Source organism: Rhinolophus hipposideros, assembly GCF_964194185.1.
Source record: "Rhinolophus hipposideros genome assembly, chromosome: 7".
Lineage (NCBI taxonomy): Eukaryota > Metazoa > Chordata > Mammalia > Chiroptera > Rhinolophidae > Rhinolophus > Rhinolophus hipposideros.
The window spans coordinates 59,548,423-59,574,801 of NC_138053.1; the positions used below are offsets into that span (position 1 = coordinate 59,548,423).

A 26,379-nucleotide genomic window follows, 5' to 3' on the forward strand; every position below is an offset into this window, starting at 1 on the left:
GGTGAACATGGTGAGGTTTGGGGAGAGTTGGGACACTTATAGAGAGATGTAAACTCTCATCCTTTCCCCATACCTTGCCTGTGTATCTCTTCCACCTGGCTGTTCCTGAGTTATGCTCTTTTATAATAAACCCGTGATCTGGTAAGTACCATCTTTCTCTGAGTTCTGTGAGCTGCTCTAGCAAATTAAGGTGACAACTTGGATTTGCAATTGGTGTTTGAAGTGTGTATGTGGGGGCAATCTTCTAGGACAAAGCCCTTAACTTGTGGGATCTGCTTTTATTTCCAGGTAGTATCAGAATTCAGTTGAATTGTAGGACACCCAGCTGGCATCAGAGACTTGCCTGGTAGTATGGAAAGCACGTGGGAATTGGCTGCATAATCACAGTGCATACTGTAAGTTCTCAATGTATGTTAATTATTACTATTATTTCTTTAGATAATTAAATGTGTAGATGTCAGGGAACTTCCTTTGGAAGTAATCTTAAATCTCCTCCACTAAGCTGTAAACTCCTTAGAGGCAAGGACCAAGGCTTCCTTCCTTTTGTGTTTGCCACACCTGGTATAGTGCTTTCCACTGCACGGGCAATAAATCAATGCTCTTGATTGACAGGGCCAGTGGAGAAGGTATCTGTTTTGAGGTCAGAGTATATCTGGGCTACCCTCAGGCAAAACTGTGTTCACCTGAGGGACTCCACTCTCATTAGCACATTTTCTTGAGGAAAGACAAATGTATGCTCAGTGTTTTCTATTGTTTGTGTTAAAAAAAAAACACAAAAATCTTGCTTTAATTTCTCTAGAAACAAGACCCAAGGTTATCATGTTAAAAACATCCTCTGCCTCAAAAAGAAATGACAAGACTCACCTTGATTTTTCAGTGGTAAAGGCATAGTTTCCCTGAGTTTGCTTAAAAGGTTTTTCATTTCTCGCATGTCTCTGTAAAATTGATAAAAAGAAAAAATAATCAGCTGTAAATTTTTGAAATGCAATCTCAAACACTCTGTTCTATGAGACAACTAAAGGACAAAAGTGTGATTAAATTGTACTAGCTCTAGTTTCCAACAGGCAAATATTAAATTTATTTTGCTTTTATAAGAAAAACATCTGAGATAGGTTGGCTCTGGAAGAGAAGAGAGCTATTCTGGCAAACATTTCCATAGGGCATTCTGCTTAGGAACCCTTATCTCTCTGTCTTCAGTTGGACCTGGCTGAGATTAGAGAAGAGCTTCTGATCATGAAGATAATACTTCAGATTTCCAAGGGGAGGCAAAGGGAACACAACTAGAATAACAGAGGGAGGGGTTACCCTGGGCAAAACTGAAGCTGGGTGATGGTGCTCTAAGGCTTTATGGTCAGACAGCTATTGTGGTTGTGTAAGTTCACTCGCTGTTGTCTAAATTTATCATGATTGGAATTCGGTGCAGCACAGGTATTAAGCATTCATAGGACCAACAGTTATTCAACTGACTTGGGATGATGGGAGAGTATGAGAAATTCTAAAACTGTCAGTGGATGAAACAGAGAAAGAGAGATGGAGAGAGAGGGGCACCTGGAACAGCTGGGCGTTCCTCTAGTCACTGACATATATGTGTGCCACTGCACACCCCCAACGTCCTCTCTTATCTCAGAGTATGTATGATCATAAAAACCGCAGAACTATAGAGTAGGATGCCATCTTAGGGGGCTTCTAGTCTGGGGTAGGGGGCAAGTTGGACTTTTCAAATCCTTGGCACAGTGATTCCCCACACGTTGAGGTGGTCATCCAATGGAATTAGCACTCTTAAAATCCTGGGGGATAGTGGTAGATTTCATTGAAAAGAGCACATACATCTTTTAGTTAATTTTAGAATAGGCAAGCAATAGCAAGCACCAAGAGTTTAAGAAACTTTGGGGGGGGGGGTAGGATGATCCTAAATCTGAGGAAATTCTATCTGTGAACAGATTTTTCTTCTGCCATTTGAGGAAAGAGAGCCACTGTTTAATTTGAGGTTTAAAATTCTTCTGTCTATTTCATGAAACACAACTATTCTGTTGAGCATGGTTTGAGGACCACTTGTCTTAGGGAGACCAGAAATCCCATGGGGTCTCTTCCTCAAGTATAGACTAATAGATGAAAAGGAAGAGTGGGTTGGAAAAGGAGGGGAAAGCAGCTGTGGATCGGTAGAAATACACCTGTAACAATGTTCGGAATGCTTTCCCCCCAGTTGTGAGGATGTGTCAATGGGGCACTGCATACTGACAAGGCCCAAAGGGTGTTTCTAAAAGGAGAAGTAGGGAGGGGTGGCGGAGGGAGAAGGAGGGCAGAAGTGCAAGGGGCACAATCTGTAAAATTCCCAAGGGAAGAGGGGATGGTTGGGCAGTGGGAGGCACAAGGTGGGAAAGGGCTAGGAAAGCAATATGTGAGATTGAGGCAAGGTCTCCCTGGAAAGCACTAATTCTCAGCCTTGGCTGCTACAGGCGAGAATTACTTTATGCTGAGCCCCCCCCCCCCCCTTGTGAGAGCCCGATTTGGTTGGTTTACAGTAGAACTCAGTCATCAACGTTTTTAAAAAGCCCTCTTTGTGATTTTAGTGTGCAGCTCAGTTTGAGAGCCACTGATCTCTTAGGGCAGAGAGACAGAGGAACTGAGGAAACCACCTTCCCAGAGAGGTCTATGTGTCGCCGTCTCTCAGTCATTCTGATCTCCTTGAACCTGAATCCAGGCTTTTAGGCAGAAGTGAAACACTGCCACTCTGTGGGCTATATTCTCCTATTCTGGTTGCCAGCCGTAACTTGTTTTCTACAAGGGTACAGGGCTTGGATATAGCTTCTGTGCAAGGTTTCTGAAAAGGAAAAAAGCTTTGCGGATGGATTATGTCCTGACCATGGCACTCTGGCAGATATTTCTTCCTGGAAATAGAGCAAAGCATTTTCTATTTTATAAATTAAGATAAATCACTCCCTCATCATTTGTCTATAGTTCTATCAAACTGTGCCAAACAGCTTTATTGTTTGAATTGCTGGATTCCCAAGCTTATGCAAAATCCAAGTTTTATTAATAGTACATAATTACCACATGCTTCAATTTTCTATAAACACAGAAATTTGGTAATTAGCTTTAGAATTATATCACAATCTGAAAGTAGAACCACAATGGCTATAAATGCCCTTGTGTGTTACATTACTAAAAATAAGAAAAATAAAATGTCCATTATCTTGTTAATGACTCAACCCCACACGCACAGAGCAGTAGGTGGAACTGCCCAGTGTTCATTCAGCTGCTTTGTGCTGACTCCCGGGGACATTAGCAGCAAAGGACGAGATATTAGTGTGAAGACCAGTAAACAAGGACCTCGTTCTTCTGCCTCATGGAATGGTATTTTTAGCATCTAGATGAGACATGCCACTTACTGTATTATCATTGCCCCTTTCCCCCCAAGTGAAATAGAATCATCGTAGAATTTCTTCTTCCCAAGAAACTCCCTCTGATAGTGAGCAATTGTTAAGACAAATGCATTAACTCGCTTTGACCACTAAGGGGCCATCATCTACATTTCGGGAGAATAAGAGAAGGGAGTCCTATGAAAAGCTGTTCAGGAAACTAGACAGAACGCTCCGCCCCTGACTGGCAGTTGCTAAGCAGGCCATTACATGCACCTAAAATCCAAGAATTTACAGCAGGCGTCTTTGCATAATTTGGGTACCTGGCCCAGTAAGAGAGCTGTGATGGTATGTAGATCCAACTTTCTCCCCTTCCAAGGAAGCACATTTTCATTTCCATGGAGACGCAATGGGGTGGAGTGGGTGAGCGCAGGGCTGGGAGTCCGCTCTGTGCTACTATGCCGCGGCAGGATCTGGACTCCTTCCCTTCCCACAACTCAGTTTCCTGAGAGCTGTTTCTGAGAAAATCTTGACTCCTTGTAGTCCCGAAAAGTATTAAGTGGAGGAGGACTGGCAGTCTATTTAGGGTACCTTCCCACTTACCTTTCAGTGTTCTCAATGTCTGTGGAAACCTGCCAGCAGTGTTGCTGAATATCTACGGGGGATGATGCGGAATCCTCTAGAGCAGGTGTTTCAGCACTCTCCTCAATTTTGCTATCCAAGCTCTTGGTTCCCCCGCCAGGCTCCTTTCCTAAGGGGTGGGGGCGTTGGTAAAGAAAAGGGGATAAGAAATCATAAATGCAAGTTGCACACCCAAGATGTTGTTGCAAAGGTTGGCTGTGCTTTGAGTCAAATACTCCATTAACACTAATAACTTTCCAAATACTAAAATAATTTATATATGTATATATGTGTGTGTATATATGTATACATATATACACACACATATATACACATATATACACACACTTACATATATACACACATATATATAGTGTATGTGTGTGTGTGACATGTTTTCACAACATTCTGGGAAAGATAGCTTGAGGTCAATGCAACCTGAAGATCAAGATAAAAGGAAGGGCCCGGTCTTTGATGGAATATTGGTGCTCTGTTACCCTTTCTTAGTGAGTTTGACCAGGTTAGCTTGGGGTGGGGGATGCAATCTGGGAAACCATGCTGCTTTTGGTCCTCAGGTGCAGGGGCAGGTAAGAGGGCCAGGAGCAGGGACTCCAGCAGGAAGAATGGGAGCTCTTGCTGTGCTCTTTGACTCTGACACAGGCTCTCTTGTGGAACGTGCATAGACTGGACCCGCCATCCATTGCTTCTTTAGTGTATCCTTCTATGTGGAAAGAGCCAGGCCTCAAGGTCTAGCCTTACTCTGCTGAGACCATGAACTACCATCAACTAAAGTGCTATGTCCTGGGGAGTGGTCCATAGTAATGCACTGCCAATCCACTAAGACTTGTATTTACCAGGACTGATCTCAAGTGAATAAATCAATGTTTTTCTGGCAACAAACCTCCAAAGTTGTTCAGCCATAATTTGCATGAAATTAAATGATGTGGTTCAGGTGTCTTCTGTTAATGTCTTTGTCGTGCGGGGCGGCCTGTGGGGTCTCTGGTCCCGCTCCCCACATAAGAACGCAGGACATGGTGAGGCCAAAAAGGAACACCCACGGAGCCATAGGTAGGGGAGTCAAACCAATATATTCTCGCTGGCAGCTGGGCTGGAGGAACAAGAAGCAGGAGCCACACTGTTCGCTACCTGCTGTCCACTTCTCTGCAATCTGCAACCTGCACTCCTCCGTGCTAACTGTAATCCATGCTTGCCAGCCCAGCCACCATCTTCTTGCTAGCCCCCATTCTTTTTTCTGCTAGCGGAGCCACGGCAGTTATATTAGTGGTCAATGGCTTACGGGTTACGGCTGATGGCCAACTAGCCACAGCTGATGGCCACCTGATCACAGTTGATGGCCATTTACTACCCGAGCCAGCACCTTTCTATGTGAGGACGAGAGCCTGGAAACTGCTTTTTGGGGCTCTGTCCCCACACTCCACCCCTACAGGATCTCGCCTCACAATCTACGTGACAAGCGTCTTCCTCGAGGGGCCCTGTGCGAGGAGCCTGGAGGTGGATGCAATATCCTGGACACAGCCAGGCTCTCTGAGCACAGCCAGGGTTTCTCAGGGCACCACCAGTACTTCTGGGCACAGCCAGACTTCCTGGGCTTCTTAGGGTACCACCTGTCTCCCTGGGCACAGCCAGGGTTTCTCAGGGCACCACCCCAGTACTTCTGGGCACAGCCAGACTTCCTGGGCTTCTTAGGGTACCACCTGTCTCCCCGGGCACAGACAGGGCCTCTCAGGGCACTGCCACTCTCTCTGGGCTCAGCCAGACTTCCTGGATACAGCCAGGGCTCTCAGGGCACTGCCACTCTCTCTGGGCACAGCCAGACTTCCTGGACACAGCCAGGGCTCTCAGGGCACTGACACTCTCTCTCTGGGTCTCTCGGGGTACTGTGCTGGAACAACAGTGGCTCACAGTCGAGGTGCTTACAGATTCTCAATGGCGTTCAGTCAAGACACAAAAACAAACATACTACCTGAGCCAGCACCTTTCTATGTGAGGCCGAGAGCCTGGAAACTGCTTTTTGGGGCTTTGTCCCCACAGTCTTTTTCTGCTTTGAACCTTTGTGCTCACACTTGGGTATCCTGGTTCCAAGGGAATGGCCTGTGAGGCCTGAGAACTGGGGTTTAAACCTACCTTTGTCAGCCATTCATTCACTCACTCATTCAGTCACTCATGTACAAATATTTCTTGAATGTCGGCTAAGTACCTGGTATTGGTCTTGATGCTAGAGATATAGAGATGAAAGACAGACATAGTCTTTGTTTCATGGAGTGTAAAGAGCTGGATAGACGATTTAAAAAATTACACAAATAATACAACGCTGTTATATAAATTATGTAGCCTGGACAAAAAGGACGGCTATATGTTTCTTTTGCTCGTTCATCCAGTTTTATTTGTATTATGTAGATACAGCTTTAGACTAAGTAAGAAATTGCTACAGCCCATGTCATTGAATATTCATGAGACAGCAGTTACACCTGGTTACCTCTTAACTCAGTTTCCCTAATCCTGGTGGGATTGCTTTTGCATGTTTTTAAAAAAACAAAACAAATAAACAGAAAATGAAACAAACTTGTGAAGAGGATGGTTGTTCATAGTAAAATCTAACAGGAAGCTTTCCCCATTGATTCCCAATCTAAAGGGAATTAGCAAAAATCTCATCCCTGTAATTGTTAACCCATATGGTAGCAACACAAGGAGAAAGAGACAAGCAATTAAGTGGTAATTAACTGTACACCATTCATCAGCCTATAGGAGATACGGACCTCTGAATATTCAGCCAAAGCACAAACACCAGTTTACTGATGAGAACTTTTAATCCTTTTGTGTGTATTTTATGTACATTGATCCTGCATAATGGAATTGCTTTTCTAATTTTATGGTATGCTGTTGGGTAGAAATTAATTAAGCACATAATTTAGCATATTGCATTTCACAGTTGGAGGGCATTGACCTCTTAAAAGCATTTGTAGTATGCTTCCTGGTAGAGTACAGCAAATGCAGTCCATTTGCTACCAACCTCTGGGCAGGGTCAGCCTTTTGATGGGATTCTGAGCCAGGGCTTCTGAGATCTGAGAGAGGGACAAAGAGGGGCTCTCCCAAAACAGGCTTCTGCTTTCAAAATTCAGGAGGATAGGGCCATCTGAAATCATACGTGGCTCATGTCACACACCGTGGGATTGAAATGCCTCGGAGAATGGAGTATGGTAGCAAAACAATTCACACAGATGGGAGTTCTCTGCTCTGTGGGCTCTGAGGCCACAGTGGCCCCAGTTCTCTGGTCAGGACGATAGAGCCCAAAGGTTTTATTCCAATGAGAACAGTGGAGGAAACAAGCTGGTGTGATGTTTCTTCTTTGAGTCCTCTCTCTACCTTCTTCACATATACACCGTTTACAAGAAAGGCGTGAAGAGAATCCAGTCCACAACCACTTTGTGTATACTTACTGCCTGCAATAATTCTACTTATATGAGACAAATACCATTCTATAACTTTTACAAAGTTAAACAACTATTCACGTATCCCTGAAACATGCCTAGGAGCTTTTAATGGCCAGTAATATCCTCATTTTTAGTGACTAGATCTAGCTCTGCTAATGTGGATGAACAAAAATGAAACCCTTGGATGTTGGACTTGCAGTTTAGTACTTTTTGCCACTTTACAAAATCTCTGCAGAATTTTGATCATATTGTATCTTCTCTGACTGAAACGTCTTCAAAGACAGAAGAGATCAATATGAATTTAAAAGGTTTTTCAACTCCAGAATATATGTGGAGTCAAGATTTCTCTGCAAGTAGATAATTGCTGTCATTTATTAATAGCACTTTTGTGCTGGGCATCTCTTCCCACTACAGAATTTATCACTATCAAAAATTATCTAACTAATGTATTTGCTAAGTAGTTTATGGATGCCCTCCCTAACCCCATCCTCATCTCCCATCTCCAAACTAGATATGTATAGTCTGTGAGGCTAGGAACTTGATGTTTTCTTCAATTCTAGAAGCCCACTATGAAGAGCCAAGCCTTATACATAGTAGGATTTCAATAGAAATATAGCATTTAAAAAGTTAATTATACTACGTATGTTGTTGTACAAATTGCTTTGCCATGTTAGTATGGTTAGAGATACTTTCATGTGAGTGCATTTTGATTGATTTCATGCTTTTAAACGGATACAGTAGTATTCCATAGTAAGGAATTTAGATTGTCATTGTTCCCTTTCTCTACAATATGCCAATATCTGTATAGGACAGATCCTTTGAAGTAGAAAACTGGACAAAGCGTATGTACTCACAGTTTGTATTTTATATATATTGCCACACTGGCCTCTAAAAAGTTTATGTTAATTTACACTTCACTTTCACCAACAGTAAATGAAAGGACCTATTTCCCCACACCGTTGCCAGAACGTCATCATATTATCAATATTTAATTTTTGTAATCTGATGGAGCAAAATAGATCTTATTGCCGTTTTACTTTTCATTTCCTTAATTACTATTGAGATAAAATTTATTTTTGTATGTTAATTGGCTACTCATATTTCTACTTTTTTACACTTCTATTCATATCATTTGCCCATTTAAACAATGGGATTATCTTTCTTGTTGATTTGTAAGGGTTCTCTTTTACAATAAATGATACAATATAATGGATACTGATCATGTTATATGTAACTGCTTATATCTCTTAACTTATCATATGTCTTAATTTTGTTTGTAATACATGTGTACATAAGTTAGTATTTTTATGATCAAAGCTGCCCATCTTTTTCTTTTATGTCTTTGGCTTTATGTTTTATCTATATTTTCTTCTAATACTTATACAGTTTTAAAATGGTCAGCCTTTTAATTCATATGTAATTTATTTTTACTTATGGTAGGATGTAGTGATCTAAATTTGTATTTCAAGTAAAGAATCAATTGCTCCAAACCCATTTACTGACTTTACTATTGATGTTTCTGCTCTTTCTTATATATTAAGTTCCAGTATAAATGTGGGTCTTTTTCTGGACATACTCTTTTATTTCATATTTATTCATTTGTTTATCTTTATGCTAGTTCCATGATATTTTAATTATCATGGTTTTAGTATATGGTAGGTAAAGTTCTCCTTCATTGTTCTTTAAAATATTTTTTGAATCCACTGTAAGTGAAACTATAAGTGACTACCATCTGGGAGTTGGACCTTTAGTAAAGGATGAATCATTGATTAAATTTCAGTTTTGTTTGGGTTTAATGGTTTATTTAAAATTTTTGCTTTTCTTGAGTTAATTTTATTAATTCATGTGCCTAGAAGATCATCCACTACGTAACATTTTTAAGAGTATAAAGTTGAATGTGGTTTTCTCTTATAATTGTTTCACATATGTTATGCTGTATATTTATGACTCTTAATTTCTTTGTATATGAGTTATTGGGTTCCACATCTTCCACTTTCTTGGATTCCTTTTTTATTTTGTTGGAGCATATACTTGACTAATTATTTCAGAGGAGATCTGTGCAATGCAAAATTTCTTAGTCTTTATATGATTGAAAATACTTCCCCCGCCCCTCTCTCTCCTTCCCTCCCACCCCCCTCTCTCTTCATACTTAAATTTTAATTGCCTGGATATAGAAATCCATGTTTAAGCTAAGTTTCTCTCAGAACTTGGATGATACTGTTTTTCATCTTCTATGTATATCCAATGATGCATTATACGATGCATTTATGGCCTCTGAAAAAATTTTAGGATGTTATCTTTAACTTTTTGAGTTATGAAATGGCTTTTAAATATGTCGAGGTATGTATTCCTTTTATATTAATCCTTTTGGCTTTTGATTGGCATTTCCAATCAATTTCCTTCGATTTTAATTTTGAAAATTAGCAAACCTACAGAAAATTTGCAAGAATAATACAGTGTGTACCCAAATATTCTAGTTTCACCAATTGTTAATATTTAGCCATATTTTCTTTTCTCTTTCTGTCTTTTTTTCTATGTCTTTCTTATATATACGTATGTGTGTGTTTATGTATATGTATATAGGTTTCATATATATTATGTTGATTATATATAATTTTCACATATAAAATTATATATAATATATATTTTTTTCATGAACCATTTAAGAGTGAGTTGTAGACATTAGTAACACTTTATTTTCATTACTTCAGCATATATTTTCTAGAGGACAAGGATGTTTTCCTACATAACATCTTAACAATTATCGCACCAAAAAAATTAACTTTGATTAAGTAGGATTAAATGCAATTTGATGCAATATTATTATTTAATATATAGTCTATATTCAAATTTCCACAATTATTCCAATAATGTCCTTTATAGTTGTTTTTTAAACTCAACAGATCAAATTAAGGATTGATTATACACTGCATTTAGTTGATCTGTTTATTTTCTTTTTATCTAGGACAGCATCCTTGTCTTTTTTTTTTTTGGTCTTTCATGTCATTAATATTATTGAAGGAAGAGTCCAAACCAGTTGTTTTATAGAATGTCTTTTAACTTGGATTTGTCTGATTATTTCCACATGTCTAGATTCAGAATAAACATTTTTGGCAAAGATATTATAGATGCGATTTTGTATCCTTCTTAGTACATTGTGTCAGAAAGCACATGAATCAGTTTGTCACACTATTCATGATGTTAGTTAAAAGTATTATTGATTTCTTGGTTAAGGTGGTTTCTGCAAGCTTTTACCATTGTAGATGCAGCCTTTTCCCTTTGTAATTATTAAGTAGACTATGGAGTAATTCATTGATATATTATGGCTTTTTCAATTTAAATCTTTCTTTAGGTTTGGGAATTTTTTTTTCTATTGATTATCTATCTCTCTCTATTATCTCTATTCTTTCAGAATTCCTATTTCATATTGGAGTCTCTGGATCTATCATCTATGTTTCTTAACTATCCCCCATATTCCATATTTATTTTGGGAGCTGAATTCTGGGAGAATACTTTGATTTGATCTTTCAGTTCACTATTTTAGGCTCTCAGAGTTTCCATTATAATATTAAGAACTGTGAAGGGTCTGAGTGAGATTTTCACTCTACCTGTGAGTTAGCCTGCCAGTTTCATGGATACTGGAAACAGACATGAGACTTGAGGTCAGAGACAAAGACAGTTTATTACTCACACAATAGCACTAGCTGAAGTATCAGTGTTGGTTTCTTGAGTCCCACAAGGAGACACAAAAAGGGCCAGATAATACCTGTAAACACAGGGGGCTCTGTGACAGGAGAGGAATCTTGAGCTCAGGGATCCTGAATCTTTTATGAGCATGTTTGCTTTTTTCTCCAGAGGGAAATATTTTCATTATACTGAATAGTAAGCATGCCTTGCTCTGGAGGGAGACACTGTCTCTATTTTCCAAGGCATTTACTAAATAAATATCCTTGAAAAGATAGTGTAAAACAAAGGTCAGACGTGCAGAAATGCACGAGAATGAAGGAGAATTGTCTTCCAACAGTAATCCATCTATTGAGTTTTTATTTGGTTGGTAACATTTTTATTTACAACAAACCTGGCTGCTTCCTTTTTGTTGTAGACAATTATTATTTTATGGGTATGAGAGACTCATAAGTCTCTTTGAGACTATTGGTTACATATATTTAAAATTCTTCATCTGTTTCCACTTTAAAATTTGTTCTTCAAGTATTCGTTTTTTTTTTGTTGTTGCATTTGGCATCACCCTGTCAGGGTGTTGGTTTTTCCTACAAGATCTAGTCTTTCCTGGATATGTATCTATTCAGATTTGTCTTTGAGGACCTCTGTTTGCCTGTCATTCTGATTACAGTATCCTCCTTCTGGTTATTGTGGAGAAGGGGCAGGATGTTTGGCTGGACAATGTGTGTTTAAAGCTTGTCTTCTGGATGCTTCTCATCTCTAGTGATAAGAGACCTGGGCATTTGGCCTATTTTGGAAGCCTGATGCTTGCTTTGAGTTTTCTGTTTAAAGCTCCTACTCCAGTGAGATATACTGAATAGCTTATCCTGGAAAAAACACTGGAGTCATGTGCTTACTTTCTGTTTCTTCCACAGCTGTCCTTCTAGGGACTCGGAGTTATTTCACACTCTGCTCTGCTTTGCTGCCCAGTCCTGATACACACACCAGACGTCCTCTTGGGGCATGCAGTGATGTTCTGTGTTGCTCAGTGTGGGGCAGCCCAGCTTTTCCTTGATACAATTTCAAACACTAATCTCCCTGACAACAGTTCCAATTTATTGTGATTTGTATTTGTTGATTCCAAGTTTGAAGTAGCTCTGGAATTGATTTCATTTTTGCAGTAATTTTCTCCTGTATGAATTTCTTTTATTTCTTCTTGAGTTTCTTATCAGCTATGGTTTCCTCTATTTATATCCACCAATCCAATCCCAATTACTTTCTAGCTTTGAGAAATTCCTCAAAAGTTCTGGTCACCCTTCATGTTTTTTCAGGGGCATGGGAGATTGTTCTGTGTTTGCCAATCTCTATTTTCTTTTCCTCTTACAAGTAGGAGGAGCTATGTAACAGAGTTATGGCCAATGGATTTAAGCAGGAGTGATATATGCCTCTTACAGATTGGCTCCTAAAAATCCTCCCATATGAGGATTTTAATGCTTTCTTTTCTCTCCTTGACCTTTGAATGGATGTAGAGAATAAAAAGAGCAACACTGCCCACTCCACCCCTGCTCTGGCATTGGACTGTGACATGGATAAGTAATGAACTCTTATTGTTTTAATCCATTGAGATTTGGTGTTGTTTCATGCAGCAAATATCTTATATCCTGACAAATATAAGAAATAATGTGGATTTATTTTTTTTATTATATCTTTCCCCTCATTATTTCAATGGATTCTCAGTAGAAGGGAAAATACTATATGCGTGAGTTTAGACCAACATTTCTAGACAAGCTTTTCCTCCAAGTATACTCCCTCTCTTTTGACAACCCATACAGAATGAAAGCAATTCACTCACTTGTTCAATAATTATTAATTGAAACTCTACTCTGCTCCAGACACTGTGCTAAATGCTGAGGGTACAACGGTGAATACATTCAAGGAGATCAAATCTAGAGAGGACAACAGACAAGAAACCAGGCAACTACCCTTCAATATATACGTGCTATAATCTGTGCCATGGAAATGCTTGGGGGACACACTGGGTGAGCAGCAACCCAGCCTGGGAAGGCCAGGAAAAGCTTTCTGTAGGAAGTCCCACCTAAGTTACAAGCCACAGAAAGCACAGAAGTAGAACAGGTGAACGAGATGGGTGTGGGGTAGGGTAACGGGGGTTAACTGTTCCAGGCAAAGGGCTCAACTGGAAAGAACTTGCAAGTTAAGGTTCTTTCAAGTAGTTCAAGATGCCTTGAGTGTGGTAAGGCAGAATATGGGGTGGAGGGCAGGTGAGGTGGGCATTGCTGGTGACAGATGAGGTTACAGAGATTAGAGGGCCAGTTCATAGATTCTTCTGAATCACATTAAGGAGTCGGTAGAGGAGTACCCCACAAATGTAGACAGTGGCCAGTTTGATTTCTGCATCCTCAGCTTCCCCACTTTGACCAGTTGTCCTTAGAATCGAGCACCTATTCTCTAATATCAGGTGGGCTCTTAGGAAAGGGGTCAACCTACTTCCAAGTGGTATCTTCAAGTCAATTTTATTTCATCCAAGAAAGTGAATATGCATGTAAAATCATTTCACTTCTTATTATAAAATGAAATCTCTGTCCCCTGAAAAATCAATTTCAGTCCTCAGTGAACAAACATGTGCTCAGAGAGGGGATGGAGGTAGGGGAGAAGGAGAGCCTTTAGAGCACCTTGAAATAACACTAAGCTGGCTTCATCACTGTTTAGAACTAAGACAGCCAAAAGTTGGCTGCTTTCCTCAGGGCCTTGTAAAGCTTTCTGCTTCCAGCTCCTTTGGGATTTCCATGTATTTTTAGCCTGTTTATGGATAATATAATAGGCATGTTTGAGGAAATGTTAAGGGAAACCACCCATGAAGCACATACCAGTTTGGAAGCCTGGTTATTCTTATATTCGTGAGAAATGGTCAGTTGTTTAGGAGGAATATAAACACATCTGACTGTGGGGCAGCCTCCAGAGCACCATAAAGCACCCTCAGCCTGAGAAATCCTAGGCGGTGACCCCAGAAAATGGGGCTGGGGTCATTTAGAGTGGAGATCTTTTGCCACACTTCACTTTAGAGACCAACTTTCCTTCTCTTGATCACTTATTCTTCCCACCCTCATTCTTTTTCCCCACTTCCATTCCTTCTTGCTTTCTTGCTGGTCTTCAGCTTCCCAGAGACAAAGGCAATGCTGTCATAGACAGTGTCTCTTTGGAAGCCCTGAGTTTGGCCTCTAGTGTCCAGCAAAATCAGTTTTATACATTTGCATCAGTTTCCCCAGGAGTCAAAACAAAACAAACCAATCTTCTCTGAGCTAAGAACATATCTCTGCACTGTCATTTCCTTGATGGCAGGGGCAAATTTCCTATGTCCTTTATATTCCCGACATATTATCTGCTCTGATACTACGCCCAGGGAAGCTTTCAGGACAATTTTCATATTGACTGTGAACAACAAAATAAACACAGGTTACATGAGATGCATGGAAGCTTATCCAAGTAGTTATTCTCTCTCTCATGCATTTTCATAACTGATAGGTACTTTTAAATTCCATGCACTAACAGGAAATATAGGCTGTTTGTTAAGTAATCCGCTTTTACTCTCTTCCTTATCTGAAAAGCATGTAATTTAAATAGAAATAAGTTACATTCATTCAGTTGTTTACCTATATTAAGAAGTAGTTTTAAATGCTTTTCTATACCATGGAAAGAAGTTATTCACAGTGCCATAAAACACACAGTGGAAAATAATAATTATATACAGAGCTCCATTCTTGCCCATATACAGGGAAGTAAACATTTTCCAATTCGGAAAAGATACAGAGCTTCCCTTCGCTCCCACTTCCCTAAATCCTACTCTGGGCTCCCTATGGCACAAAACTTGCATCACTGCTCCCAACGTGGCAGCCATCTTGGTGGCTCCATGTAGGTGAGGGACAAAACAGATGCCAGGGAACCATTGTAGCACAGGAAAAGAGCAGGCAATGGAAGACACATTTAGAAAGAAGGCTCTTATTGTGCCGTTTCTAAATCTGCTCTTTTTGTATCACATGAATACTGCTTTTTATTTTTTTTCACTAAATATAATCAGTTCTTAGTAAGAATAAACTTCTTTACCTCAAGTAAAATGTTTTATAAATCATTAAATGATCTATGGAGTTACCTTTCCCTCCCATCTTAAAATTAACTCTCTGAACTTAGAGCTATTTTGGTCAGAAGTTAAATACAATGGACTTTAGCCATTAAACATGGTATTTTGAGGTATGCGCACTAATCATTAAATAAGCCAAATCTGTGGATAAAATTTAATCAATCATGATACTCTTTTTTATTTCTTCATTTGATATGTTTTCTTGCCCTTCTCCAATGTAGCTTAATGGGAAATGGTCTGGTAGAGAGGAACAATCACAAACTTTGCACCAGGAGAAGTGTGTTGTGTGACCTTGGGCAAGTTACCTCTTTTAGCCGTGGGGTCTTCATCTATAATATGGGGGAAATGATGCTGAAGGAAAAATGAAATGCCATGTAAAAAGTACCTGACAAAAAGAAGGTATACATTCAGTGGAAGCTATTATCATTGCTATTATTCTGCTCCTCAGCTGACATCTGCTTTGACAAAAGACGATAAATATGCTGTCCTCCTAACTGGCATACGAAAACACGAAGATAGAGTAATAATAGATGGTTTCAGATCCCCTTAGATTCCAGAAGTTGGTCTCATTTATATTCTTCAAGCAGCATAAGTTTGTTATCGTCTTGGGTCCTTTACATTAGATACCAATGTTTATGAGTTTGTTTTAAATCTCGCATTACAAACTATCTCCTCAGAGTTTTGACCATCTCTGATAAAGTAGCCACCCAGTCACTTTCTGTTACATCACCTATTCTAATTATTGATATTGCACTTGTTAGTATTTTGGATTTCTGAACCTTTGATTTTTTGAAATTATTTCTCTGCACGCGACTATATCCTCCACAGGAACAGGGATCTCTTCACCCTTGATCACTGCTGCCTCCCAGCACCTGGTACAGTGCCTTACATATGATAGGTGCTCAATAAGTATTTGTTCAAAGAATGAATGCATATTTCCACTTAGAATTGGAATCATAGTCTATTTTAAGATTTATTCTGCTTCATTTCTTCTAACCTACTGTTCTATTTTAGTATCAACTGCCTCATTACATTGGAAAAGAAAGTCTTGTGGCTTTATTCCATTTCTGTCTATATGTTGCTTGTTTCTTTTATTAGCGTGGGTCATTTCCTTTTCTTAATGTGATGCTGAAAACACTGGAGTCTTTACTGCTCATATTCTCTTCTTTGTCTTGAGTTCATCCTGTATTTTGCTGGATAGCAATTCATTAATTTCTCATTAGAGTATCTTGAGCTCTCAGCTCCCACTAGATTTTGAATTAAGATTTTTCAACTTTTAACATTTTTCTTTCCCTTTTATGATTACATTTCCTCTGCATATTTTTATCTCTGTATTTTTCATAGTGGTACATTTCAGGAGAAGAACCACTTATTTCTGGAGGAGGGTGGGAAAATGGTATACCGGCAATGGACCTGGGGATAATTAATTTTGCTGTAAGCTATGGCAGAAAGGCAGAGCAGAGTCAGAGAGGGCCACTGACAAGTGAGGTAAGATGAGAACAAAGGTGGAAAGAGAAAGGTCAAATGTGAAGGGGAGTTGCACTGGAGTCTGTGCTCCTTTCAGAATGGGAATGTTGCCAAAACTGATTGAGTGGGGAGAGAATGTGAGAGAGAGGAAAGCCATGGCCACAATAGCAGGATCATTCAATTCTCTTAGAAACCTGGCTCCACTTTCTGCCAACAGAATGAATGAAACCTGCAATCTCATTTCCTCTGGTGGCAGGAAACAGGCATTAATGGTCAATGTGATACATGGACTCAGTTATGGGAAAAGATTTCCTACCAACCTAACTGTGAATAAGTGAGAGCAACTATTTTTCATTGTAAACATAGGAATTAAACTTTGTCAAGCAATGGTACAATCTACAACTTAAAGTGTTAGAATATGCAACTATAAAATGTTTAAAATTATACCCATTTGTCATCTTCTTGAAACAAACACAGTTTTTCAAAACCACACCCTGCATGGGATAACCCAATAGCCTTTATAAAATGTGGATTTTACCTCACATTTTGGTAATTTAATTTTGTTGGCCATGAAAAAGAAAGAAATCATTTTAGTACTCTTTTCCTTCTTCTTCTTCTTCTTTTTTATTTTGTTTTTGCAATACCACAATGTTGTAAAGTATAAAAGATTTCCAAGTACTAGTTTGTACCAATCAAACTTATGAGACAGCAAACATTCAGAAGCATTGTACATGGAATAAGCATGACGATCCGCTGAAGATATTAAGGACTAGGGATAATTAATTTGCTTAACTGGCAGAGAAGGACAATCTTCATTACGAAATTCATACTCACTGAAGGAGCTTTCAAATGATTTGAGGCTTATTTTTCCCAGAAAGAAATCATACTTTTTGTCCCTACAGTGACCTGTGTACCCTTTTTCTCCAAAGAGTAAACTCATGACTACTCAATGCAACAGTAAAACTAAATGTCCATACGATAATTTCTGGACTTCTGGTGGTAGCCAGGGAAGTGATTAGAAATAAAAATAAATTAAAAGTACAGATAACTGTGAAACAATTTGGTTCCAGTATTTAATCTCAAAGAAAAATTGACCAGAGACTCTCATACACAGCCAACCTTAATGACACGATTATAATTCCTTTCCTTTTCTTGATGGAAAAGAAATAATAAAGAAGAGGGGAATGGCCAACCTGTAAGTGACACTCACACAGAGTGAGAAGAAATGCGCTAATCTAAAGGTTATCAAAAACATCAGTTTTTATCATAGCCTTAAAGGAAACATACCAGAAAGAGATTCTAAGCAGAAAGACATTTTTAGTGTTACAGGCTAGAATGGGAGTCACTAATTCCCCCAAGACTCTGAGGACTATTTGACTTTCTTTTTCTTCCTTTCTTCCTTCCTAATTTTTTTCCTTCCTTCCTTCCTTCCTTCCTTCCTTCCTTCCTTCCTTCCTTCCTTCCTTCCTTCCTTCTTTCCTGTTTTCCTTCCTTCCTTCTTTCCTACCTCCTTTCCTTCCTTTCTTTCCTCTCTGCCTCCCTCCTTCCCTTCCTTTCTAAAGGAAGCTGGAAGCCAGGAGGATAAATCTGTAGTAACATAGGTTAGACTTAATGGTGGCCTAGGAGTAGAAATGGGTAAAAAGATTAAAGAGATATTTAGAAGCTAATAGTCAACATGAATTATAAATTATTAAATTTGGGGTTTAGGGTAGTAGAAATCAAGGATGACTAGTAACATGTAGTAGCTGGCTGATAAATATGTGTTAAATGAATGAATGAAAACAAGAAAGGTTTCTAACGTGGACACTGGGTGATTGGTGGTGCACTGATTATGCAACATAGCATAATCTTGTTTTCATCCTGCTGTGTGCATACGTATGTGTATACACAAGGTTTGATTTTTACAAGTACTTTATCATGTCATTTTGCCCCCGCCCACAAAATTGCATGCTCATCTGATTTCAAATCTCTACTTTAACTGTTTCTGAACTATCTTTGTTTTTTAAATTAAAGTTTTTTGGGGTGACAAGTGTTAGTTCTGTTCCTTTCCTTACCTGAACCCTATCTTCACAACCCAGCTCAAGTCCTACACTTTCTACAAGTGTTAGTTCTGTTCCTTTCCTTAACTGAACCCTATCTTCACAACCCAGCTCAAGTCCTACACTTTCTACAAGATTTTCCCTGAGTATGAGAGTGTATTGACCTTTCCTATCTCTGAATTTAAAATCACAGGCTAGTATCACATTCTATCTACACCCAATTTTCCTGAGTTCAAGCATAAAATGTTTGCATTCAGGAGGTTCCCAATAAGTTATTGTTCAATGAATTAAAGAAAATATAGTTGAATCCTTCAGTAATGGAAAGTTTTGGCTTCCTCCCAGCATCCACTCCACTGCACCCGCTCCCATCATGGGTGGGTTGACCCTCTCCTAGTTCCAGGAATGGGCCTTGATTGTCTAAACCGGTCAGTATAATTCTATCCCTCTGTCAATAGTGATTGGTTCAAGTGTAGACCCATGATCTGACATGGTCCAATCAGAATGAAGCTGATCATGTTTGCTCGTCTATAGTGGGGAGAAGTTTTGTCTTTTTATGGATCCTGTGGTATGCAGATATGATGACTGGAACTGATGCAATGAGTTTGCTAATGTGGGGGAGGGCAGCCTGAGGATAAAGCCAACACCCAGGAGAAGCCCATCACTGAGAATGGGAGTCAATAGTCTGATTAGACCATGCTGAAGCCACTGCCAATGCTGGAGGCTCCAGCCATTGCAGCCAATATACTCCCTTTATAGTTTAAGCCTGGTAATGAGATTTTCTGTTATTAATATGTCTCCCTATTGTTTGTTGAGTTTCCCCTATTTTTAAATCTTTGGAATACAATATGTAATTTGTCTTCTTGCAAGCTAATTCATTTAGGGAAATAGCAGCAATCTTCGATAGCATTTACTAGCCTAGTAAGATCATTATATATATTTTGATGTCTGTGCTGATTCTAACCAGCTTTTCACAAGTGGTAATATAAGAAATTGAGAACTGTTTCTACCACAATTTCTGTTCAAGGTGATCAGTGTTCTTAAGCACTTAGTACTGATATTGACTTATTTTATTAATTTATATCAAATGTTTCCTGAAAATTTACATCCATTCTAATTGTGTGGAGATAGATATATAGTGCATATAGGTACTTTGCAAAAGATGAGTATTTGTTTCACATTCCTCAGTGTTTAAGGCAATATATTAAATGTAGATACCTTTTCGATGAAACTGAAGAGACCCCAGCAAGCATATGGATTTTAGCATCTCTGTTGTGTACATTTCTAAGCAGCACTGCAGCTGGATATAAAGCCGACAAATTTCTGGATGGATCTCACCATCTTCCGGGCTGCAACAGAATGAAAGAAAAAAGCTGTGAACATTCTCAGGATTTCACTCATCAGCCATTTACCTTAGCTCTGAGGGGAAAAATGCTCAATAAATCTTCTTTAAAGCTTTGAGTCTTCCTACTTTCAATACAGGACTTCCTGCTTTCAAACCAATGACCAATGTCATAGTTCTTACATAAGTGTCTTTCTGACTAACTGCTTTTATTTTTTTTTCCCCTTCAGCAGATTTCTGCTGGGAGCTTAAAATCACAAATGTTTTAAGTAATTAAAAATATCAGACATTTTCAATGTAAATGTTGGAACAAATTCCAAAATATATTTAAACCGTAAAAATATTCTTGCTTGCAAAAGAGATTAAAAACTCTTACTTGCAGAGAAACTAATAAAGAGCTCTTCAATCACAGTTATAAGATTGCGCTTTAATATTAAGACCCTAGCATAATATGATTAGAGAGCCAAAAGACAAATTATTTTTATGAAGGACTTTTATCTCAGTCTAAAGGATAGTTCTTTATTGTTTGCTATGGTTAATTTATGAGAGGCCAAATGTTTTTAATGAAAAAATAAAAATTTTATGAGAAAAGAAAAGTAATAAGGTTCTAATAATTATGCTTCATAATCTAAAGCTAAATAAACACTAAGCTTATGTTTCACATTTTTTTCTGAAGTCCTCAAACCTTTCTATTAACTATGATGATAAAACGTAAATGTGAACATACTAAAACATGCAGTGATCACTTTTCTGGTTAAGAAGAAAGGAGTTACGTGTCCATAAAACTCTTCTACATGCAACTAAATTAGCATGTGTTGAAAAAAGCAAACTAAACAAAAGGGATTAAGTTTAGAGATAGATTAGAAATGGAAGAAGCCTAAAAATGAACCCTTGTCAGTTGTCCTAATGTGTCATCTTTACTTCTATCCTCATTCATTTAAAATGCAATGAAATCTGATTAAATAATGCAGTGTTTGGATTCGATTCCTTTGCAAAGTGGGCCAGTGGCAAAATGTCAGAGGTAATTATCAGGAAAAAAATTGGGTAAAAATTATTTAAGTTCTGGAATCACAGTAAAACCAATTTGTATTTACATAGCACTTTACAATGACAGTTTTCATTTTCAGTACTTATTTAGTAGAAGAGCAGTTTGTCTAACTGTGGCTTATATAACACCAGAAAATGCAAAATTTTTTGCCTGGGTACCAGTGATGACTGCACAACCATTCTGTCTGTCCTGTGTCAGAAAGAACAAAGTGACTCAAAAGAGCTTACATGCAAAATGTGGCTTTACCTGAAAAATAAAAGACTACATTATTTTCTCATTGTGTCTCACAGATCCAGCCCTAGGCCAGCATTGGCAGCTATGGCAAAAGTCCTGGACTTTCTTTCTGAGCTTCCTCCCACAGGTGCCTTCCACCCTTAAGCTGTCCTCCTAATACCTGGAATTCCTCCACATCCCTACCCCCAACCCCACACTGCCCAGCTACACACACACAACCTCTCACTATTTCATATCATTTCCGCCTTTCAAAATGTCTCTGACTGTGTCCCATCTTCTCATTGCCCTGCTAGACTCTGAAGGGATAATGGGCATTAATGGTTTGTGTAAGAAAAAGTTATGCTGGGCTATTACCTGCTAATACATTGATTTTGGTAGAAAAATCTGAAGGTTATTAAGGTTTTGTCTTATTCCAAAGACAGGCTGGAAGGAAAATATTTTAAGGCAGGCAGGTCTTTCCTGTTCTGCTTCATCATTCCAACCCTAGCTGCCTATTTTCACCTACGCATGACATTGGCTCTGGTGGCTCATATGCAGACTAAAAAAAAAAAGAAAAAACAAAAACCTAAAATGAATCTGTTGTATGTATATTTAATGAGTAGGACAATTAGGCAGTACATTATCATCCCAAGCCATGAAGTATTCTTATTTTCAAAAGTACAAAATACGTACCTCGTGGCTTAATTCCAAAAATATGCAAACCTCCTATATAGATGACATTTTATGTAATTTAAAGAAATGGCTACCATATTAACATATCTTTAGAGTCAGTATGTTGTGTTTATTATTTTATAGCTAGGTAGAGAGAGATAAAGCAATGCATTAAGTGCTTCTTTAAAAAGGTAAGTCAAAACAGAGATTAAAATGCCTAATTTATAACATCACCTTGGGTGCAATCTCCCTAATGCCTCTGTAATCAATGGAGATTCTAGTAACTGTGGAACCATTTTGCCCTTTCTAAATGTTATAGGAAGGAATTAAATAGGACCTCCAGAAATACAATCTGCCAAACAAAAATTAATTGATGCTAAAACTTCATTACAAATTTTCTGCTTAAAAAATTGATACATATACTTGATACATATACTTTTTATACCTGGGAAAATTGAAATATAGGGAAAGAAAGGAATTAGTTAAAGAGTTAGGGCTAAGTTATCTTTCATGTCAGTGTTTCACGATGCCTTGATCAGGTTACAATAACCACAAGATTTATAAATTCTCTCCCACTTTAAAGCACTAAGCTGTATTACAGCTACTAATTACTAAAAGTTCATTAAAAGGCAAATTGTCAAATGGGTTATAACGTGTCTAATGTTATTAGCAGTGGACTGATATACATTTCTGAGAAGCATTAGGAGTAGGTTATTTTCATAACAAATGACCAAGAGTGAGCACAAGGAGAATGGAGAAAAAGCCAAGAAAACAGCAATTTAAAAGCTTGAAAATTCCTAGGGATAAATTATAAAGCCTAAGGAAACATTTACATTAAAATAAAATTAGGCCTATGGACTTCCTCCAGGAACCTGAAGCAACTTAACTTGGAGGTCACTTTAACACATATTACTTATGTTTAATCTGAAATGATTCCCTCTTCTACATCAAAGTTTAAGTCTATGAGACTCACCCCTGAGGTGATGCTCACTCAATTTTGTCAAATAAATTTTATGAGTTAGTGACTAGATTTTGATTATTTATTTATTTATTTATTTATTTTTCTATTACGTGTAAGTCAAGAGCTAACCTGATCATTTTGATTATTTTGAAAGCCTTAATATTGATAGCGAAACACCCATAAAATGAACTTCAACAATAGCTCAGCCATTTAGAGCTCAAGTTGAATGCAAAACAATTTAAAATAATTGCCAAATTATGAATCTTTCAATCAACTCTTTAAGGACAAAAATTAGGATTTAATGTCTTAATCATACGGCTTAAGATACCTGAATTGGTATAGTAATAGGGGTAGGTGAATACAGATATTGCCTAAGATGTCCCTTGATGATGGAAATGCTTTCTATTGTGGATATTCTTATTTTGTAAATCAAAACACGAATATGACGAACATCCATCAGAATGGCTAAAATTAAAAAGACTGACCATGCCAAATGATGATATGAGCAACAGAGACTCTCAGGAATTGTTGGTGGGGATTAAAATGGTACAATTCCTTTGAAAATAGTTTTGGAACTTTTTTATAAAACTAAACATACACCTACCCCATGACCTGGCAATTTCATTTCTAGTTATTTACCCAAGAGAAATGAAAATATTCACAACAATATTTCTATAAAAGTGTTCATAGTAGTTTTATTAGATAACCACAAAATGGAAACAGGTCAGGTATCTGTCAGGAGGAAAGAGGATAAAGCAATTAGTATATACCTGCAACAGAATAATACTAAACAATGAAAAAGAAGTAAACTCATATACAAAACAACATAGATAGATCTCAAAAGCATGATCTTGAGCAAGAAAATCCTTAACACAAAAGAGTAAATACTGTCTGACACAATTTCTATGAAGTTCTAAAACAGATAAAACTAATTGATAGTGACAAATATTAAAATAGTGGTTGGGAAGGAATTGACTGAGAATGGTCAAAAAGGGAGGAAACTTTCTGGGGTAAGGGTAATAATACTCTGTATCTAGATAGAGCTTTGAGTTACATGGGCGTATACATTTGGCAAAACTTACTGAATGGTACACTTAAAATTTGTGCATTTGATTGTATGTAAATTACACCTAAATAAAGAAAACCATAAGAAAATATTGAACTCTAGTTAATGATACGCATGCTGAATGGTTTAGGAGTAAAGTTTATTGATGTCTGCAACTTCAGAAAAATAATGTGGATCGCTGATTGGATAGAAGGATGAACAGACAGGTAGATATGAGGTAAAGCAAGTATAATAAAATGTTAATTGTAGAAGATAGGTGATGAGCATTTCCTTGATGTTCAAGGATTTACATTTCCCCCAAATAATTACATGGTATAAATCGAACAAAACAACTGAGAATGTTTATAACTAGTAAGGTCAAGTTCAGAAGTGAACAACATATTGGGGATTTTGGTTACGGAATGCCTTGGCCCTGAGTCTATCTGTTCTTTTGCCAAGTTTGCCAGACTTTGGTGTTCTGTGCAACTGCTAATAGCATTTAGAAACCAGCAAAATGTTTGTCGTTTTGAAAGTCTGTCCCTCACGTAACGGTTTATATATTTAGTTGAAGACAGCAAGATACAATAAAAGGAAAATGGCTTCTGGAGTCAGAAAACTCAGCTCTATATATAGACTTTGCTGCTTAGAATTGTGATCTTAGGCAAACCACTTCACTTCTCTGGAACTCAGTTTCCTCAGCTGTGAAGCATGGATAACAACTCTTTGTGACTGAAGTATCTCAAGGTTATTGCAAGGATCAAATGAGATCATGTGTGGGAAAACAAGTAAAAACTGTGAAGGACTGTTAGAGGTTGGCTGCAATCCATCTTAACACATCAAAGTTGTGTTTACTTAGCCTTACACTTGCCGTAGAGTCTTTAGTTTTAAAAATTATCTGCTATTCTGTAACATTTTTTTATTTGCTTACAGCTCCTAAATGTGGACTTTGGTTAAATAAACATGACATTAGGCTGAGTAAAATAGGTGTGACCCCAGAGACAACCATTAGGAATTTCACAGACTTTAGTGATGACATAAACACTTGGGGTTTGTCAGCTAGCAGAGAGAGAAACCAGAACTCCTGTTGCAGCAAATATATTCAAGTTTTTTTTCCCCCAACCAATTCTGTTGGTGGCTCTTAAGCCACATGACTAGGATTCAGGAAGTCAAATGGGATGAGGAAAGGGGATAATGTCATTTGCTTTAGTTTTCAGAGCAAGTAACTAGGGAGCAAAGGGATTAAATGATTTACTCAAGGATTATGATCTCCGGGACATCTCTTCTAATGCCTCCAGTGGTTTCCTCTCAGATGGATTATATTTACAAAGATACACCGTTATTCTGTGCCAAATTCAGTGACAGCTTCAGAATCCAGCCTTCGTATGGTTTCCTTGAAGAAGAATTCTCAAGATGGCCTAATGAGTGTTCATACCAACAGAGGACAGGAAGGACACAAATGTGTGTGTGTGTGTGTGTGTGTATGCACGCGTGCACCTGTGTGTATGTGACCCAGTTACTATTTTAGTTTTCAAATTCTTAAAGGTAATTACAGGGTCTATCCAAGTTCCTAAACACAGAGCAGATGCCAGGTACCTGCTAAATGATTACACTATTTTATGCCAAAATAAACACTGCAATAAAAAGAGAATCCCAGTTAATGAGAAGAAATAGAAACAAGACATTTTTCAATGTACCTGTAGGTACAATAGTTAAGTCTTCCTATTGTCTCCATTTTTCTCACAATCTTCTTCTGGTGAGTTTTGACAAACTTGTGAATTAGGTGGAAACCTCCTGTATTTAATTTATAGAGAGTCATAGCAAGTTTGGCTCTCCAGGAGCCTTTAAAGAAGTAATTGCAGTAATTCCCCTAACTTCACAGCATGTCCTGTTATGGGAACATATGGCTCCGTGACTTCCTCACCACTGAACATCACTGGGGATCAAACTCTGCCCTGGAGCTATATGGGCTCAGTCAGAAAGTAATCGACTTTTAACAACAAAGTGAAACCTGAGGTGCAACTGAATTATCTTTTGGTGCGAAAGTAACTGGTCCAACCCCTGTTACGATTTAGCCCTGTTATGATTTAGGGCCATATTATGGCACACGTCTCCCTGTGTCTTCTGTTTTGCCCTCTGGCAGGACATTTGACATTTCCCCATGACACAGTTGGGAGAGTTGATAAATAATGGGTAGCATTACTGACACCTTATTCATTTTTTTCCATTTAAAAAGTAAATTCTATATTTAAACAGATTTAAACACTTAAAAAATCCATAACAATCAGTTTCCTGACATTATGATACTTATAATAAAATAAGACTAAAAATATTTCTATTGAATTGTAGATCA

General features: G+C 38.1%; 1 protein-coding gene across 3 annotated transcripts in view; it reads right to left on the reverse strand.

Moving 5' to 3' along the window:
- RGS7BP (regulator of G protein signaling 7 binding protein) overlaps positions 1-26,379 on the reverse strand; it is a 93,370-nt gene that overhangs the window by 12,964 nt on the left and 54,027 nt on the right. For all 3 annotated transcript variants that reach the window (XR_013993619.1, XM_081053322.1, XM_081053323.1), the window contains 3 exons: positions 19,967-20,097; positions 3,963-4,110; positions 865-935 (listed from right to left, as the gene is read on the reverse strand). Coding sequence is in view for 2 of the 3 variants with exons in the window: in XM_081053322.1 (XP_080909448.1) it covers positions 865-935; positions 3,963-4,110; positions 19,967-20,097 (350 nt within the window). In the remaining variant the exon portion in view is untranslated. The remainder of the gene's footprint in view (positions 1-864; positions 936-3,962; positions 4,111-19,966; positions 20,098-26,379) is intronic.